The 19,563-nt window shown below is 44.5% G+C and overlaps 1 protein-coding gene across 23 annotated transcripts in view; it reads right to left on the reverse strand.

Annotated features, from left to right (window-relative positions):
• KCNMA1 (potassium calcium-activated channel subfamily M alpha 1) overlaps nucleotides 1–19,563 on the reverse strand; it is a 730,059-nt gene that overhangs the window by 125,246 nt on the left and 585,250 nt on the right. For 12 of the 23 annotated variants that reach the window (XM_044239896.1, XM_044239895.1, XM_044239891.1 and 9 more), the window contains 3 exons: nucleotides 18,909–18,995; nucleotides 12,568–12,644; nucleotides 8,768–8,776 (listed from right to left, as the gene is read on the reverse strand). In XM_044239896.1, coding sequence (XP_044095831.1) covers nucleotides 8,768–8,776; nucleotides 12,568–12,644; nucleotides 18,909–18,995 — 173 coding nt within the window. Of the gene's footprint in view, nucleotides 1–1,929; nucleotides 2,104–8,767; nucleotides 8,777–12,567; nucleotides 12,645–18,908; nucleotides 18,996–19,563 lie in introns of all 23 variants that reach the window. The other 11 variants (XM_044239898.1, XM_044239897.1, XM_044239893.1 and 8 more) reach the window with 2 other exon arrangements.

Below are 19,563 nucleotides of genomic sequence, written 5' to 3' on the forward strand. Positions count from 1 at the left end.
ATGTACACGGATGTCAGGACTCCCTCGGCCCTGGGAGCCTCTACGGGTCACTGTCCCACAGGCACCCCATGCTGGCACTGCCTTCCACACCAGCACAGGTCACTCAGCAAGTTCTTTGGAGGAATAAACGTGCAAGAGCGAATTGCTCTTCCAGTTCCACCACTCCCTCGCTGCCAGTGTGAATTAACTCCTGCTGGTGAAAGTTTAGTTCATCCAGCCCTGGGCACTAAGAAGGAGAGAGACCAGGTGGCAATATGGTCACCAGCCAGTGTGCCAGGTGCTTTCAAGAGGAAGGGGCGAAGCCCAGAAAAAACGACTGCCTTCTGTCTCTCGTGCTACCGAAAATGCGAAAATAAGGTGAGACCCACACTTGAAGACATCCAAGTCTTCACATGGGAACACAGCCTCTTCTGCCCTTAGAGGAGGACCCACAACCCAGCCCCTCAGTGTGTGTGCTGGAGCTTTCTGTAACATCACCCAGGAGCCATCAGTAAAATATGGCGAAGTCCACGCTGTGGACAAGGACGAGGTAGGTCTTAGGAATCTGCTGCATGTCAGCATTGCTGGCTGCCAGCTGCCAGACCTTGACTGTTTCTTTACCATCCCTGACAGTCAGGGATGGGTGACCAAGAAGACTTCTTGGTGGGTGACCAAGAAGACTGCCCTCAAGGTCCTGTGCAGTGGACTCAGGGAAATCGTGGCAGTTCGTGGCTTATCGTTTTTGTTGGTTATTTGAATTCACAATTGCTACAGAAGACCTTAGTTAAGTGCAAGATTCTGTTCTGGGAGAAATAATGATCCTTCGAATTAATCGGCTTTCTGAGGAAAGCCCTGGACTGCACCAGTCAATATAGGCTTACAGATTTCGAACATGCTTTTCCAGAACATAGGACACAATCTGGCACTGGAGGAATGAGATACAGGTTAAAAAGACAAGGTTTAAAAAATAAAAGAAGAAAGAAATCCATGTTCCTCTTAACCCAGTTGTATTTTGGAAACGATCTAAGCTCACTAAAAGCAATTTTATGGTAGACTTGACATGTTCTCTCTACTTGTTCCCTCTCCCTTCCTCCCTGCGACCCAAGCCAATGTATAGCTTTGACCCAGATATTAAGATATGCATTTCCACACATCTTTGTGTTAATACAGTATTTGATTTGCTGTCACATTAATTTCCATTTATATTTATTTAAAGAGAGAGACTACCACTAGACTCTAATATCACCGTCCTGCACATGCCATTACTGTTGGGTCGGCGGCTCCGGGAATGCAGGAGAAACAATAGAAATGACCGCCGGGCTGCCATCTTCCAGCCTCCCCGCCCTTCCTTAACACTTGACTCTCCCACCATAAGGATGTATGCCCAGGTCACGTCTCCACAAGTAACCCGAGACCTATGCAAGAAACCGGAACATCAAGACTCCCCCAACCCTCCAATCCCCAAATACCATACCTTATATGGCTGTGAACTTATTCCCTGTCTTAACCCAGATAAAAGACCCACTCGACCCCCTCCCGGTGCGACTTCCCCGACTCCCCTTTCCAGAGTCACAGAACCTCGCCAGAGGGTGCCCACCTCCTCCCGGTGTGATTTTCCTGGCTCTCCTTCTCCTGAAACTTCACCGGAGAGCCCTTTAATAAATCTTGCCTTACGCCTCCCTCGCCTGGTGTTGTGTTTATCTCACCTGGAAAACCTTACAATTACCAGAAGAGCAACGAGTTAACAGAACAGGAAGGGAGGCCTTCCCTGGCAGGTACGTGGGGACACAGGCAGCGAGAACGACCTATCCATCACCACATACAAGGTCACAGTGGGAAGAAAACACCAGCCGGACAGACACACAAGAACCACAGGGCACACAACACAAGACGGGGATGATACCACAGACAGCACAGACACAGAACTCCGTGTGTCGGGGTCAAACTTACAGGCACGGAAACTGGTGGAGCAATCATTAACAGAGACAGAAGAAAGTGGGAAGGTTCTCTCAAGGGTGTCCATGTTAGCACGCACACGGCCTGACATGCATGAGCAGTCACGCTCAGAACGTCCGCAATCAAAACAACATGCCCGTCTCATTCTCTTGTAGATGGACATCTTGGCTATCACCATGTGGTTGGATGGGGGAGAGGAAGAGCGGTAGTTAATGGCAAGGTCACACACAGCAAGGCAGCTAGAAGGGAGCTAAAGGGATTTAACACAGGTCTTAGTTCACATTAACAGTCTTGACCCAGAAAAAAAAAAAAAATAAATGCAGAGTGACTGCTGGTAACAGTTTGGTTGTACATCAAAAAAAGTAGCGAAAATATAAATTGCCTTTACCGTCCCCCCCAAGGCTATTGTGTATTATTTTTCTCCCCTCGGTAAAGTGGGTGACTACAGGAAGCGGGCATGGCTGATTACAATCGGGTTCTTGGATGAGAAGAAGAGCACGTTAGAGACAGCAAAAATGTAACCAACATTTTTCCCCTGGCACAATTAATACAGGAGGTCAAAATCTACACACAGCCAATCAATTAATTGCTTATTTGGTACAATAAATGGTTTTTGCGAGATGCAAAATATCTAATATGCAGGCTTTCTAATTTCCATCCATTTCTGGGCATTAGGCAGAGCCTAGGACAAGCTTTCATCAAATTAGATGTGAAACGATTACATGTTAATATGGAATCTGAGGATGCCTCTGCTGAACTTCCCCAGAGTGAGTTTACATGATGCCTACAGGAATTTAAATTTACTCTTGACAGAACAAATATCCAAATCTGTCCATATAAGAAATGCAGCTACTCAAGGCTAACGCTGCATATTTGACATTAAAGGCAGTTCACAAATAAGAAATCACCAAAAGCATATGAGATGTTGGTCTATTGGAATGCATTTAGCTACTCATGGGTGTATTTTCTGCTTAAAGCTGGGAGAATCGGAAAATCCCATCTGCTTTTCTCTCCCCACCCACTGAACATTCAGAAAGCCATCGAGCTCTCGGTTAATCATAATTTTTTCTTATACAGAAAATACTGGCCGAAATAGATTAGAGATTATAAAACATGAAGTCAGAGATTAGGTCCCATGTCAAATATCTTACTTATATTTGTGGGTGGCATTAATAGCTCTTCTAAAGCTGATATCATAGGTTCTGGCCTGCCTGGGAATCCAGCTTGCGTGCTGACCCCCAAACCCTGCTGGACGTCACCGTAGCGGTTCTTGGAACACTTCCCCCTTATCCTTCAAGCCAATTTATATTTCAGTCCGAGGAGCTTTTTGTGCCTCATTTTGATGCTACAACAGGCAAACGTGTTTGCTCATCACTTAGCATGAACCAGTCTGCTTCTCTCACAGGATTGGAGAAGAACTTCTATTTATTCCAAGCGTCATCACCAAAGAGTAAGCTTGAACTGGAAAGGTGTTACTCCTGGCACCCCCACCTTCCATTTTAAAAGTCATTTTTTCCCCCTCTTTCTTTTTCTTTGTGGAGAATGGTTGCATTCTTACTTTAAAATACGGCTTGTGGTTTTGCCCTCTTTGAATGTTACAGTCACCAGGAAGAGGGGTTTAAATCTCTCAAATGGGTCAAGTCCTGTTCTAAGACCTTTATGACTTGCCATACAGTATATTTGTCAAGCAGGGGTAACGTTATGATTGTGAAGAACAGGCACTGGGGGAGATGAATGAGAGATCTGTTCCTGTAAACTTGGCTCCCATTTTTAGTGACATGTTCTTTTAGCATCCTAGCGAACTGGTTGTTCAAATCACCATCATGCTCCCCAGCCCTCTTCCATGCGTGGTATACATCATTCCTGAGCTGAGCTGAGCTTTTACCAAAAAAAAAAGAAAGAAAGAAAGAGAGAGAGAAGAAAAAAAAAAAAAAGAAAGAAAGAAAGGAAAAAAGAAAGGAAAAGTTCCACTATAGCATTTGAATTGGAAGACTTCAGAAGGCATGGCATGAATGCACAGACACCCCAAACGGTAGGAATTCAAGTCAAGAAAGAGAAAAAAGTCTTCAGCTGAAGACACAAAAGTAAAATTATTTTACACACATCCAGATACGATGGACAACTGGTAGACCACTTGCTTATTTGGGGGCTGGTTCATTTACTGGAAATATTGATTTGTTATTTACACAGAGGTGGGAAACAAAGATAATTTTTTAGTTCACTGTAAATAAATCGTTTTGAAAAAAATTTAATCAAATGCTGTAGCAGAAGAGAAGCCCATCAAACTCTGAAATGCTATGCTTCTCATTAGCAACAGTCCCTGGTTTTCATTTCCATACTGCCATTTTGGGTTCATATACAATAATAGAATCTGACACATTTATAGGGAAAGAGAGTTCTTCTATATATACCGTCTTTAAGGACAAGGGGAGGGAGGATGAGGCGGAATAACTTTGAAACGATTCTGTCAGAGGTAAGCCCATCATAATGGGTGATTTTAAACCTCATACTTGATAAGGGCTTCAGGAGGAAACGCAACTTCAACCCAGGGCCTCTCAGGAACTGTTTGCAACAGTTATTGCTGGCTGTTCTGGAGACCATGCATTGTTCTAAAATTTCATATTGTTAGCATGCAGGAACAGGCTGAAACTGGTAATCGAAGCAGCAAAAAACCATTTGCTATAAGAAGATTAAATGTTAATTATAAGCAGTCACATTCCAAAGCAGCATATGCATAAAAAAGCAAACATGCTATTACTCGTCATTCCTCCCCAGTGATCATTTTCACATTCACACCAAATACAAAATAGAAATCTCAAAAGACAAACAAGCACCACCACAAAAAACAAAACAAAACAAAACAAAAACAAAAAACAGCAAGAATGACCAATGAGAGGCTCAAAGACAAGACAGAAACAGTTAAAAAATGATTGAGCCCCACACGTTGACAAACCTTTGTGAATTACAATGTCTAGACCGAGGTGCCACCAACTGGGAGGGTGGCTCTCTCGATCTACTTCCGGAATAGTCCATTTTCATCGACAGTCCCCACCCCCAAGATGTCTTCACCTATACACCTATACACTTCCGGGCCCACCCTCTTAACAGGTAAGGCCAATCTGACCTCCCTTCTGGTGGAGTGATTCATCAGGCTTGACGGATGTACCTCCCAGCCAGGAAGAGCCCTCCTCCGGGCCATTAAATGGGTTGTGAACAAGCACTCCTCAAACTAAACGTTTATGTTTGAGGAGTAGCTGTTCCATAGGATGTGGACACTGAGTGTAAAATTACACTCTCAGGTTGTAAAATAAAATTTTATCAAAATTAAGTCATGGCTCTCCTGACTTAGAAGACACTACCCCTTGTCCTCTTCAACTGTCTCTGGCTTCCTAATCCTCCTGTTTTGTTTTAGCGAATCACGGATATTCACAACCGCTGGTGTTTTATTTCCATTTCCCCGTGACTGTTTCCTTTGCTAGAGCTGATGTAGGTTAGAAGGTTAATTTCAGATATCAGAGTGCCACTTAAAACTCCCGAGGTTAGGTTTCAAAGAGCAACTTTGAAAGTTTCAGTATTTATTTAAACCAGCGCTAAATTTCTTAATCTACTCCCTGGACACATAAAGTGCCCTCTCACCCTTGGTGTTTGCTGATTTTCTTTTTCACACAGCCACCTAACACTCTCTTCCCAAATCCCAAGCCTCGGAAAAGGGAATTTTCCCCAGGATTTCAATGCAAATGTAGATGCAAAGTAGATCTAGGAGGACATCTAGTGGAGCCGTATGGAAGAGCAGCTAGCCAACGGACTGAACAAGCTGGCCTTTCTCTTCAAGGGAGCAGGAAGGGGACCCTGTGTGCCTCCAAGAATTGACATCTTTGCAGTGTCATTTCAGTCCAGCGGTTCTGGACATTCACAGCGGACGTTAGAGGGCAGTGGGGACAAAGCAGTGAGTTCTAGGAGTTGGTTCAAAGTGGCGACTTTGGCTCTGCCGCCACGGCCAGTAGACAGGGACCACTTCAGCAGCAGCTGGCTGGGTCTCCTCGAAGCCCTGCTGCAGCTTCCTGAGACGGGAAACAGACACAAGCGTGTCTCTGGTAGGCTACTGTAGCTACTTGTCATTCCGTCTTAGGGCTTTTGGAACTTTATGCCTAATTAATTGGTCCCATAGGCCAACTTACTGAGGGAAAGCAGAAATATAAGCCTCTGGGGACTCCGTTTTCTCTTTGGCCCACACCACAAGGTTCTTGTTCTTGGACCGGCGCCACCGATTCCAAGAGGTTATGTGGTTGCCAAGAATGAGACCCTGGTTCTCACCTTCCTCTGAAGAACTTTGTCTCGGCCCTTTTACAATTTGAGAAAAAGCTTTTATGTGCTTTCCTTCACCAAAATGAAATGGCGATTCCTCCAATATTTCCATTATGCCTTCCTAGTGCTATTTGTAGAGATAAAAATGAGGGTGTTGCCCTAATGGACATTATCAAGGCTCTCTGTTTACTCCTAAGGGTTTAAAAATGGGGGGTTTCTCAGACCTATTCTCAGACCACTTTTCCTGTGTCTTCGAGGGTCATGATCACGAGAGAAGAAACCTGTAGAGAAGTGGCTGGTAGAGATGTGGCTCAGTTACTGCTCCTTCCCTGCGTCAAACGGACAATGAGCTGTCACGCTCAGGATCTCTGCCGGTTAGCCCTTCGGAGCCAAGCCTGGAACGAAGAGGGAGTTGGACTCCATCCTGTGCTCAGCACCATCTGCCTCTTGCATCAGCAACCAAATTGCCAACCAATTTCCAATGGCAGAATTTTAATTTCCAGGGTGGGCTGGAAGGGGCAGGGAAAGCAGCGCTGGACTGAGAGGGTCAGGTGGAGTTTTCCAACCGCTGGAGAAAGTTTTCTAGGTTCGAATGGAGCAAATGCACAGGAAGACTAGCATGGAGGAAGAAAATACCCGCTTTCAGTTCACAGGTACTTCTTAGATCACAATGACGTGTTTAAAATCAATTCCAGTGGAGGAAGGATGAATTCCAAACCTGAACCCTGAAGCTGCTCTTCACAGGCTCAGCAGCAACTAAAACTAGAACTAGAAGCATCCACGGAATGAACATGTCCACCGAGGCAGAGGGGTGATGCATTCGTTGGATGTGAGGCTGAGAATCGGCGAGCATTCTTTCTAGTCCTATAAATGAGGAACGATGTCTTCACTTAGTAAAATTCCTCCTCTTAGTTCCTACAAGGAGAAGAAAGATCTTCCGGGTGGTTTTCCAAGAACAGAAAGAGGGGGAAGAGAAAGCTAGTTAATGTCAGTGGCACGAAGTCTACAGAACTCGTAGATCCCGCCCTCCACCGCACACCGTGGCTGTGCAAGGCAGAGGCATTTGGCACTAGAGTTGTTTGGTGATTGACATCCCCTTTTCTGTCTGATTCCGAAGGATCACGAGATAAAGTAGACGCCTCTGCAGGTATCAGAGTGGCACATGCCCTCGAGCCATCCTTCCAGGTGTTCTGCAGATAAAGGGAGCCACAGAGTCCATTTTGGCGGCCTTGTGTGACAGACTGAAGACGTCATTGATTTCTTTTGTCTGTACACTAAGCATTCTAGAGCCTCAAACTCAGAAGACTAGCCAGAACCAGATGACCCCCTCACACAGTGCAAAGGCAATCGGAGTTCTGAGTGCTGAGATATCTCCAGATGCCAGGACTGCTGGACTGAACCGATCTGTAGGCTGGGTGCCGTGTTCAGTGGAGTTTCACGGACGTGAGTACAGACCCGACAACGCTCACTCCTGGTGCCACCGAGGGCAGCATGGCTCGGAGTCACCCACAGAAACACTGGCCCTGAAATGGCCACATCTTGTTGGGTGAGAGAAGCCTTACTCTGTGAGTAAGTTAGGGGCTCAGAGACTTACATTCACTCGTTCCGACTTCTACCTAGCTCACTAATGAAATGGAACATGGTCCTTGAGCCAACCTTTCCACCTGAAATGAGTAAACGGATCTTCCAAAAAGCCTGACTAACACCCATAGCAGAACTGGGTATGTCCTAGTGGGCATCGATTGGAAGGGGAACTTTATTTTAAAAGCAAGGGAACTCCATAGACTGTAGGAAATAATTACCACTGTGGAAATACTTGTGTCCAGTGAGGGGGCTTAAGATACTGACAATCCCAAAGTCTGATATCCAATTAATTCTCTAGCAAGCACTTTCTCACATAGAGAGGTATGCATATTGTATTAAATACACTGCTCTCTCTATAAAATATCTCTATGCTTATATATAAAAATGTTCATTTTTACATATAAAGTACTGGTACATATCTCATATATATCACAACATGGGAATATATATGTAGCATATGTGTTTCCTTCAGGATACGAATTCAAGCTCAGTAGCAGAGACCAGGTCTGATTTATCAAAGGCAAGCATGACAATGACCCCCAGTTGACGAGGCATCTACAGCTAGAGTGGTAATTACCTCAGCCTACTCAGTGTCCCCTAAAGGTCCCGAGACAAGGCCTTCAAGAGAAACACTGTGGTCAAGCTCTTATTTTCAAATGGAAAAATAAGACAGCGCCAGAAGCTGGCAAGAGGCTGGGGGATGGGAAGATGAACGGAGGTGTGTGGGGGGGGTCCCTGCTCTTGGGGGGGGGGTCTCTACCTCCAGGCTCCTCTGCAGACCATGTTGGATGAGGGAGTTGGGGCATGATGTCACTGCTACATGCAACATAAATACCAAAAGAAAAAAAGAAACTGAAACTGTACAGAAAATAAAAGAAGTATCTCTTCTAGAGAAAGACAGGGGGAACTGGACTCCGGGCTACTGGGAACCCGTTTTACTCACAATATATCACTACCAGTGTGCAGTTAAAATAGAGTAGGGGCCGTATTCCAAGGCAGCAAAGAGAAAAAAAAATAAATCAAAAATATGTCAATGATTAGAAGTTCAAGAAAATTCCTTCAAACACATCAATTCAGACATGACTTGTCCCCTGGGAGTCCACCCTTTGGCAAACTTTTACAGGCTGGGGGAAAAAATGTAAATCATTAGACCAGGTTTGTTATACAGAAGAAGAAAATGGGTAAATAGTAGATTCTGAGAACTTGCTCCTTGGCCAGACAGCTGAATTTGACTCTCTTCCTTGGTGGAATGCTATGGAGAAATGGAAAGAAATGCAAAAGTTAAACTATACTACCACAGAATTTCCAGAAATGGAATGTCCACACTCGGTTTTTCTCCAGATAGTATGGCATGAAATGTTCAAGGCGAATGGGGAGGTAGGGGTGGGGTTGGAAGGGGGAAGAGCTAGGTTGGGAGGGGAGGGTTAGGAAGCTGTGGATAAAGACCAATGACTGTCACCAGCTCTGACCTCATGGAGGTGGATCATTCTAGGGTGAATTATTAACACCTGGCCTAAGAGGTTTAGACCAACGACTCTGTGGGTCAGCTGCCCTCTCCAACCTAGGGCACCGGGCAGTGTGCTATCAAAGGCACAGGAACTCCCCCCCGTCCCCTGCCAATGCATCATTCACAGTTCTAGCTCCTCCTAATGAAAGTTTCTTTGCCACAAAAAACTATCTTCCCTAATTTCCTGTCTTGCCTGGTATGCATGGGGAGGTTCATGTTTAATCATTCACTTTATTCTGACCACCCCTTACACATACACATCTGCATCCTGCCCTCTGGAACACAGGCTGTTATGGCCTTTTAATTAGGAAGAACAATATTTGGACAATTTTGATTGTTATCAAACATTAACCTCACAGCCAGAGGCCTCTATGAGATGAGGAGTCCAAGAGGGAAGGGGGTACAGAGAGCCAGGGGCAAGACCCCCGTCATGCCGGCTCCGCTTTGGGAGGCAGTCCTTCCATGACAATCCATGCCATGCATGGGGAGAGAGCACACACGTCACCAGCTGAACCAGCTCTAAGGGGAATGAAGAGAATGTGATTATTTCAAACAATTGTGTGCCTCTCCCTCCAGGATGAAGTTAAAGTCAACTGCTGTTTGCTTGCCTGGAACCAGGGTGCCAAAATATTCTAGAGGCCAAATCCTCATTTCTAGGGACCTAAAAGCTTTCTGCTGAGTTCCATTGTAGTGCCTAGTGGGGAACACCCAGTATCAGAGACATTTTCTCCCCATCATTCCACCTTCTACCCTTGCCTTTCTAGAGTCTGTTCTCTGCCCCGTCACCATGGAGGTCATCTAATATAGGAATTGATGATGTCGTGTCCTTGCTCAAATCTCCCAGAGGCTATATCAATTATAGGACTAAAACCCAAGGTTTCTCATCATAGCCTCTGACTTCCTCTATGACCTCATCTCATTCCACTCCTTCCCCATTTCCACCAGCTCCCCTTCCTTCCTTCCCTCTTTCCTTCCTTCCTTCCAACACTTCAAACTTTTTCCTGCCTCTTGACTTTTGCCCTTGCTACCAACCGGGACAAAGTCTCAGCTTCAATGTCACCTTCTAAGTGAGGCCTTCTAGACCTTTCTGGCGAAAGCAGCATCCTGACTATTTCCCTATACCCTCAGTCTCCTCTCTCTTCATGGCATTTGACTCTATATGCATTTAATGGTTTGTATGATCATTGTTTGTCTCCATTCACTAAAGTGAAGACTTCAGAAGAACACTGATGTTCACCCCTCCATCCCTGGCACCAAGAATCCACCTGGCACAAAGAAAGCACTCACAAATATGTGGATGGCTAGTCAATAAGTGAATGTCAGTGGTACTCCATGGGACCAGGTTCTGTGGCACATGTCTGGTCATGAATAATTGGCCCCAACACTCTCCTGCATTTCCCAACTCCCTCCACTACGAGAGTTTCCTTACAAAGGAGTTGACCCTTCTGTATTTGTTACTCTCGTTGACTTTCATCTTGGGATACTGTGTTCCTCTGATGGAAATGATCTGGGGGATGCCTGGTTATCTGAGCTGTGTTTCTGTGTGCACGGCCAACCAAGCGGGGCTGGGATGGACATCCTGGTGAGGAGAACCTTTGGCGTCAATGAGTTTAGGGGATCGGAAGTAGAGTGGATTTGTTCTGGGCGTTACACTCACTTAGATGCTCCCCTTAGGTTGTCAGAATCAGAGAATTCTTAGACCTCAAGAACTTAGTGTCTCTTTGACTGAGACCTTAATAAATACTCAACTTAGTAAGGTGTCAGAGCTGGGTGGGAACGGGGCCATGCGTGTAGAGTCAGTGGAGAAAGCAAAACAATGGGCCTAAGCTGCCCCAAACTTGGGAACCAGCCTCGGAGGATTTCTACAGAAACTCTTCTGGACCAAAAGCGCTTCCGTGGGTATTTGCCTAAGAGATCGAGTGTTTTTGTTCTGTACCAGAGCGATATTTATATCTTACTGGTTTTTCATTACTGTGATCCCTTTAGGAATGCAGTGAAAAAAGCCCTAACTTTGGTTGGCATATCCCAGGAATAGTGCTCTTCTATCTGGTTTCTGCTTGTGAAAAAGTATTTTATGGGGCGATCTTTCATAACTGTGATTCTACTCTTCAGACCCAAGGTCATTGCCTTGCCCTTCTCTCTTGCAAAAATCATCAGAACACTGAGTGCACAGCATGGAAAGGCCTTTGGGTGAGACTGAACCCCTGTGTGTTGGGTCTGTGTGACTCTTAGCAATCTCATCCTCCCACTAAACTTGGAGACGTAGTTTCCTCTTTTTGTAAAGTGGAATTAATGACATTCCCTGACAATTACCCAGAGTTAGGGTGAGGATCAAAGAAAATAATGATCATAAATAAGGCGCTCTGAAAACACTAAATCACCATAGGAAGGCATCATTATTATTATTGTTGTTTTCTTTAGGGTCATGAACAATTTCTATTAGGCAATACAACATAACGACCTCAAGAGGCATGGCTTTCTCGAGGCATGCCCACTTTAAGTCATGGTTTCTTGGGAGCTCATGATCCAACGTTCCTGACTTACCATATCTTTCTCAAGAGGTCCCACTGACAAGCTGCTTTGGAAGAGATTTGAGATGGGATATGCCAGAAGCTACTGAGCCCAATCTAGTCTACCCCAAGGAGCAATGGTGTTTGAGTTTGGTTACTGGAGCAATGGCAAATAAAGCTGATTGGTCATGCCCAAGTTCTCTTCCTGGGCCAGTCTGAAGAAACTACAAGGGAAAATTCTGGATCTTGGTATCAAACCTTATAGCAGTCCCAAATGGGAAAAGAGTCAGCACCCATTCGGGACAGCGTCCTCGGATTCAGTTTTCCTTTCAGCCCCAGAGCAGCCATCCTCACACTTGGTGGTCCCACATCCACTGGAAATCACTATGTAAAAATACTTCCTCCTCCATGGTCTTAGCTGCCCTCCTTTTCATAGACCGCATTGACCACATTCAAGTGGACACAACCACCTGGGCCTCCCTCCAGGGTTCAGAGGTGGGGATTAGGCACCAGGTTCACTCAAAGGTGTTGATGGTGGTGATTTTCCATCCTCTGCTCTAATAAAGCAAGGACAAGCATTTTTTTCATGTCTCTTTAAACTGCTGGGTGAAACATAAACATATTCAAGAAAGCTCTTGATGTTTAGTGTTTCTTTAATAGGAAGAGGAGAAGGGAAACAAATTTGGGGAAAGGGAAAAGGGGAAGGGGGAAAGAAACACTACTTACGCCGTTTGCAGCCGCATTTTTTTATTCTTTTGGGATCTGTGATGTCATCGTGACAGGCCTTGCAGTAAAAAAATGCCCTGGAGAAAGAGAATGGAAAAACTGACACATTTCATAATCCGCTCGAATGAAACGAGCACCACATTTCCTCCACCGTGGTGCCAAATTAATGAAACATGCCGGCACTAATTTCCTTTCATCTTTTGAAAGGTTTAGACGTTTACAGACGGAAATGTTTGTTGCAAGACTTTTTATTTCAAACACAGGATTCTGCAATTTGAGTTAGTGCTTCTTTTAATAAACTTTCCTTTGAAAAGGAACTGGGGGAATGGCTGCTGATGGGACACCCTGGGTCTGCTCGTCTTTCATTGTTGAGCACAACATCCAGTGCTGCTCATGAGAACATGTGGGCAACCAGCCCCAGGCCCTTGGTGGGGAAGTTGAATCCATCTCCGAAACCCTCGCTGTCTGGTCAGGTATTTATGGAAGGGGCCGTAAGGAGAGAGTTCTGCCATCAAATAAAAACTAAAGCCTTATAACCCAGAAAACATTTCTTTTCCAAAATGAGAGAGGTTAAAGACACAGGTAGACAGGCAAAGACAAAAGCTGTGAGTCAAAGGCGTCCTCTGTCAAATTTCTTCTGGCAGTTCACAGCCCGCGTTTGCTCCCATACTGGAAGAACCAACTCCCATACTCTCTGGCCCTGAGAACATGTAATAAATGGAGGTTTTCTTCTCAAGGTAAAGCACAGCTCAGCTGAGCATCGCAATGGGGTGGGCAGAGGGCACTCTAGGGTTGGTACCCAATGAAAGCAACCAATAAGAAAATACCCTTGACTCACTTAAGTGTTAAAGTGTGATTACCAATCACATTGGCTGTGTCAAAGATACTCTGGATGAGACAAAACAAGATCATTCAAGCACAGAATGCAAAGGACCTAGAAGAACAGCACTGAAGGCCTAGATCCTTTCAGGACAGGGGATTACTAGGATAAGATTTCACTGGAACAACCTCACAAGCTCTGGATATGGGGACCAACAAAGTCCTTGGTTTCACCATCCCCGATGTGAAATTGAATGCCAGAGATAAACATGGTCTTCCCTTGACCAAGACTATAAAAAAAGAAACACAATTCTTGACCATTCTGTTCCTAGTTTCCTTTTTATGTTTTCACAAAACTTGCACATGATTGGCACCAGGTGCAAACCAATGTTAAGAGTTTGGGATCTGGAAGAGACCTTGGAGGTCCCCAGGACTCCATGTCCCCATCTGTAAGTTGAGGAGGTTGTCACTACCTGCCCAAAGTCATCCTGTGCTGGGCTCAGCTGGCTGCGGGACTTCTAAATCCAAACCCAAAGCTCTTCATGCATTAGCAGCCCATTCACTGTTTCTTTAAATGCCAGTGTTCAACCATGTTGAGAAAGAAGAAAGGAAGGAAGGAAGGAAGGAAGGAAGGAAGGGAGGAAGGAAGGAAAAGAAAGAAAGAGAGAGAAGGAGGGAGGAGGGAAGGAAGGAAGGAAAAGGTAGCTAATTATTTGCCCTGAGTGGCCATGTGGCTAAGAAAGGGGAAGGACAGGAAGAGAGGAAGCCATTTTGTTTCCACCATTTTCTCTCCCACCTGATGTTCCTCCATATAATAATAACGACAAGAGTAACAGGAAACATTTATAGAATACAGACTGTAGGTCAGGTGTTATTCTAAGCACTTTATAAGGATTAATGAATTTGATCTTCAAACACTTTGAAGGAGTCATGATTATTACCTCTGTCTTACAGACAAGGAAACTGAAGCACAGAGAGATTACATGACTTGCCCAAGGTCATGCACAGCCAGGATTCAAGTCCAGACAGCCTAGTCCCAGAGTTCAACGTCTTAAAGACGTTCCTAATAGATGATGAAACAGTGATAAGTCTGATTAGACTGTTGAGAAGATAACGTAGATTTTTACTTCATGAATTAAAGCTAGATTCTGAAAATAAAGGTAAAGTTAAAGAGTGAGACGGGGCCAGGGAGTGGGGGTAGGGAGGGTCTCTGGTCCACAGTCCTGGAGACACATCCCCTACCTGGAGGGAGCACGGTACCTAAGCTCCAGTTGAGTTTTGCCAGGTGGTACTTCTTTGCAAGCACCATGCTCTTCCCCACTCACTTCTGTTTCTCTCATACCCAGCTGGCAAAGTCCTCCCCTTACTGCATACCTCAACCTGAGCAGCCAAGTGGTCAGGAAAGGAAACACAACTGTGCTGACTGATTGATCTTACTTAAAATCCACGGCCATGGATTCCAGAGGACTTTTCACACATCTCAGGCCTCCTGCATATCCCCTCCTTCCACCTCAACCCTCTCTGCTCTCCTCCCCACTTCCTCTCCTGCTTAACTCCACCCCATCCCCAAGTGGCCCTCAGTTGATGACCTTGACTCACACATCATCGAGAAGACCAAATCTCCAAACCCTGGAAAGCCAGTGTTTAGGGTCTCTTTGTTCTCTGGTGTCCTCTTCTGTTCAGCCAATGGGAAGAGCCAGGAGGAGACTGGAGGATGGGAAGGGAGAGTTCCTCCCTGCTGAATCACGAGTTGGTGGTAGCCCCATCTCCACACTAGAGAGGGCTCAGCTCCTGCCAAACAGCTTTTCCTACACTACAACTTCTCTCTCCAGGCTCTGATAGCTCTTTCCCCTTGACTCGTAGATTCAGGGCTGAGAATGGCTCCCCTCTGTTGCTATCTCTGGGGTGCTCTGCCATTCCTTGTTTGTTCTCCCTAACTCTCCACCCACAACTTTAAATGGTCCCTTCATAAAACTCCTTTTTTCTTATTTAGGTGTGTCATCTGCTTCTCGCTAGGACCCTCCCTGCTACAGGACCCAAACTGATACCTCCAGCCTTCATCTTTCCCCCCAAACTCCAGAATCTTAGACCTAACTGCCTTGATGACATCTCTATGTTTTTGTTTGGTTACATATCACCTACTTAACATAGCCAAATAGAATTCTTAATTCCCTATACCCCAAACTTGCTCCTTTTCTAGCTTTCCCCTTCTTGGTAAGGTGAGGAGCCAACATCCACCCAACTGCAGAAGCTCCAAATCTAGGCTCCATTCTTGATTCCTCTTTTTCCGCCTTCCTTCTTATATGCAGTCCACCAGGGGCCCCACAGACTCTGTAGTAAAATATATTACGTCTCAGTCTCCCTTCTCTTCACCTTCACTCACTCGTCTAACCCACGTTATTCCCCCTCAGTTACACAATGTAGTCTCCTTGTCTCTGGGCCCCCTCCCTTGTGGCACGACATTCCATTCTTTAGAATAAAAGGGAAAGACCTTTCAATAATGTAAATCAGCCTACATCACGCCCAGTTTAAAACCATCAATGACTCCATTTTATAACAACCCAACCCCTGCATCAAGTCCTAGGGGAGCGAGCCCTGCCTATCTCTCTTACTTCATCTCCCCACACTACTCCCTCAGACACACTTTCCATCCCTTGGCTTCCTGCACACAACACTGTTTCCACCTTTTCCCCTCTTCCCTTCTCATCTTTGTGTGATGGACTCTTTCCCATCACCCCCATTTCTGCTCAAATGTGGCTCCTTTTAGAGCAGCCTTCACTTAAACACAATCTAAATCAGTGACCCAGCTGCATTAATTCTTTGATTAATGTACCATAAATAAACAAAACTGCAATTCTCTCCTCCCTAGAACATGAGCTTCTGGGAGCAAGGGCTTTGTTTCACCACTGCTCCCCTGGCACCTGGTACAGAGTGTTCTAGAAAATGAGTGACCTGCAGACATTTGATGGATGAACGAGTATGAGAATACTGCCCAGTAACGCTAGATCTGCAAGTTTTTCAGGAGAAACCAGGAACAGGGATTTTTAAATAAAAGATGAGGAGGTCTTCCTCTTGGCAACTCATTTATTTGTTAAAATCGTGAATCAAACGAATTCTGTCTGCAAGCCAAACTCGGTCAATGGGGCACCATTTTGTGATTCCTACATCATAGACTATGGGCCAAGTGCATTTAAAAAGGAGAATATTTAGGGCAAGGAATAGGGGACAAATGACTGAATGTTCACCCCAAAGTGAATTTTCTAAGACTGGAATGGATGGTTTCACTCCTCTTTTCCTATAACAGTGCATCTGAAAGTTTCTGTGAGCTAAAATCCATTAACTTCTTGGGTTGCTTTTTTTTGTAGGAGAGGGTACAAACTCAATCCTGGATCATCATAATCAACTTTTCCATTTTTACAAAACTTGTTTAGTTTCATTCAAATCTCCAAGGCCCTTTCTGTGGTTTTCTGCAGTCTTCATCTATTTGAAATCCCCTAACTGACAGCATTTGCTCTGACACATCACACACTATGGAAAATTACAGGCTGGTGTTGTAGCTGATTGTGTCAGCATGTATTTGTGAATACCATAAAGCACTGAAATGAGACATATTGCACTCCCTAATACAGGAGGTAATTTGTTTTTTGGACTGCCTGGTATTTGTGACATTCATTAGCGAGAGATGCAATAGGAAATAGAATTACACAAAAGGGAGTTTCGTGTTATATTTGCTATCTGGGAGGTACACGTGATCTACAGCACCGCTGTGCTCCCCAGCACACCCCACCCCCCACCCCATACAGGCTGTTGAGATACTGCCTGTGTGTCTCACAGTTAGAGGTGAGCACAACCTTCTATTCCAGGGGACCTGGTCAGAGTTGGGGGCGCGGTCCTCAATCCCATTCATCCCCACTTTCTGCTCAGGTGGACCCAGTTCTCTAGGTACTCCTGAAGAACAGTCAAGATCCATGAACTGGATGAGAAGGTTTTCCTGTTTCCATCTGAAAAATGGCAATTCTTTCCCAATTTGTACAAGTAAGTTTAAGCCATTAGCTCAGTTTAAAGAATTTTTCTTTTTTGTTGTTGTTGTTTTGTTTGTTTGTTTGTTTTTCCACTGCATTTTTTTCCCTCTAAAAGCTTTTATAACTAGTATGGTTAATTGCAGGAGTGGGTGAAGAGGAAAAAAGTAATAATCATCAGCTGTCGAATATCCTGTTTCTGTACTCAGCATGTCAGGCTCACCTCTTGGCACATCATTAAGAAGGTAAGCTCTGGCACTGGTCTTCCTGGTTTTAGATCCTGGCTTTACTTCTCATGAGTGGTGGGGTTTGGGGCAAGTTAGCTCACCAATCTGCACTGTGGTCTCCTCATGAGGAAAATGAAAATAGTAATGCTACCTATCTCACAAGGTTGTTGAGAGGATCAAGTGAGTTCATGGTAGCTGGTACTTAGAGCAGGGCGGGCACACATTAAATTCTGCATACAAATCTGCTAGTATTATTAAATTTGGTAGAAAGTGTGGGTTTGGGGAAAAGGAAAGACCATTTCCAATCTGGGCTCTGCCACTTGCTTATGTGTTGTATAACCTTTGGACAAATCATTTATCCCAACCTTACAGATGAGGAAACCAAAGCCCCAAGGGTTGTAGAAGACTCATCTTATAAGGTTATTCTGAGGACTAGCAACAACAAATGTAGAACAGTTAGCACAGGCCTGGCTTTGAGTGAGAACTCATTACATGAAAACAATAGGCTTCCATAAATAATTATAGGCCTTTCACAATTAATCATTTATTTGAAATATTTTTCATAACATAATTGTTAAGTGAGTGGCCGACTATCGGAGCCACATTTTCTGCTAATAAGTTTTTCAGAGTTCATAGGATAGACTCAAATATAATAATATTCCATGGTGTTCTCCAAAGAGCCCTGTGATTGTTAGGCTGCTTAAACAGGTTTAAGGACACTAATAAATGTGTCATAAAACACTGAGGTCAAGGATATCCTGAGCTGTACCTACAGAGGCTCAAGAATTGAACCTGACAACTTCAACTCCTTGCCTAGAAGGCCACAAATAGAAAAATAGCTAATTGAATATTTCATGTGAAATTAACCCAAACCTTTGAAGATTGCATTTGGCACTTAGATTAGAAAGCTGATAATACATGAGTAAATCTGCCTAGACAAGGGACCAGTTGTCTTGTGTTATATTGTTGTGGGTCATCAAGAATCAGGATGACTCTGAGCACTTGCTTCAGTTCTCTGGGACTCAATTTCCTCCCTTAGAACATTCTATGTATTACTCTAATTCAAAGATGTGGAATCAACTACATGAAGAGGAGTCCATGGAAACATCTGAAAGCATAATCTCTTTTTCCTAAGACTGGGCACCACTGATACCCATGGGCCCATTAAGAAGTTTTGGGTTTAGGGTCCTATACATATTGAAAGCATGCCCATCACAGTGGATCAAGAGGTCTATGGCTGGGCCAGAAAAGAAGGCACATAAATAAGAACTCTTACCGTTTAACTTCTTTGGCATCACTTGCGATGAAAAATCCTAAAGTGCCTTCTTGGATCTTAAGATGGTTTCCAGGGTTAATTAATATACTGCTCAGTGAACAAAAACAAACAAAGAAGACACATTTGTGAGGTCATGTTCTGAACAAAACCTTGAAGACCACATTGTACTATTAATTGTATAGGGGCCCCACTAGTCTAGTGCTTTTCCCAAAGATGTTGTCTAGAGCTTGATGTCCACAGTTCCGGACATTTCAGTGGATGATGCCATCATAAAGCTCTACTGGTCAATTCCCAGGTTGGCATACTCCCAGTTGCAGAAATCAAAGCACATCTAGGTTTCAGGGCTGGGGTGTATAATGCGGTTGCCATCGTGGGCTTCTGATCTGATACGCAGCCCTTTAGAAACTTCTATTGATGGTCAACATTGCATGTTATTGGTCTAATAAAACTATTGCTGTAACAATTTTCCATTAGATGACAGAGCATTAATGGGACCCCTATATGCATCCAGCAACATACACGTATACATGTATTACTGCAGGGAATGGTACACGACACCTGTAACCAATGCAGAAGCAAATATCACATCTGCACAATGTTGGTAAAGACATGTACGTGGGATCTGAGGGTAAACAGTAAAAAAAGAAAAATGCCA

This window comes from Neovison vison, chromosome 2, assembly GCF_020171115.1.
Source record: "Neovison vison isolate M4711 chromosome 2, ASM_NN_V1, whole genome shotgun sequence".
NCBI classification, from domain to species: domain Eukaryota; kingdom Metazoa; phylum Chordata; class Mammalia; order Carnivora; family Mustelidae; genus Neogale; species Neogale vison.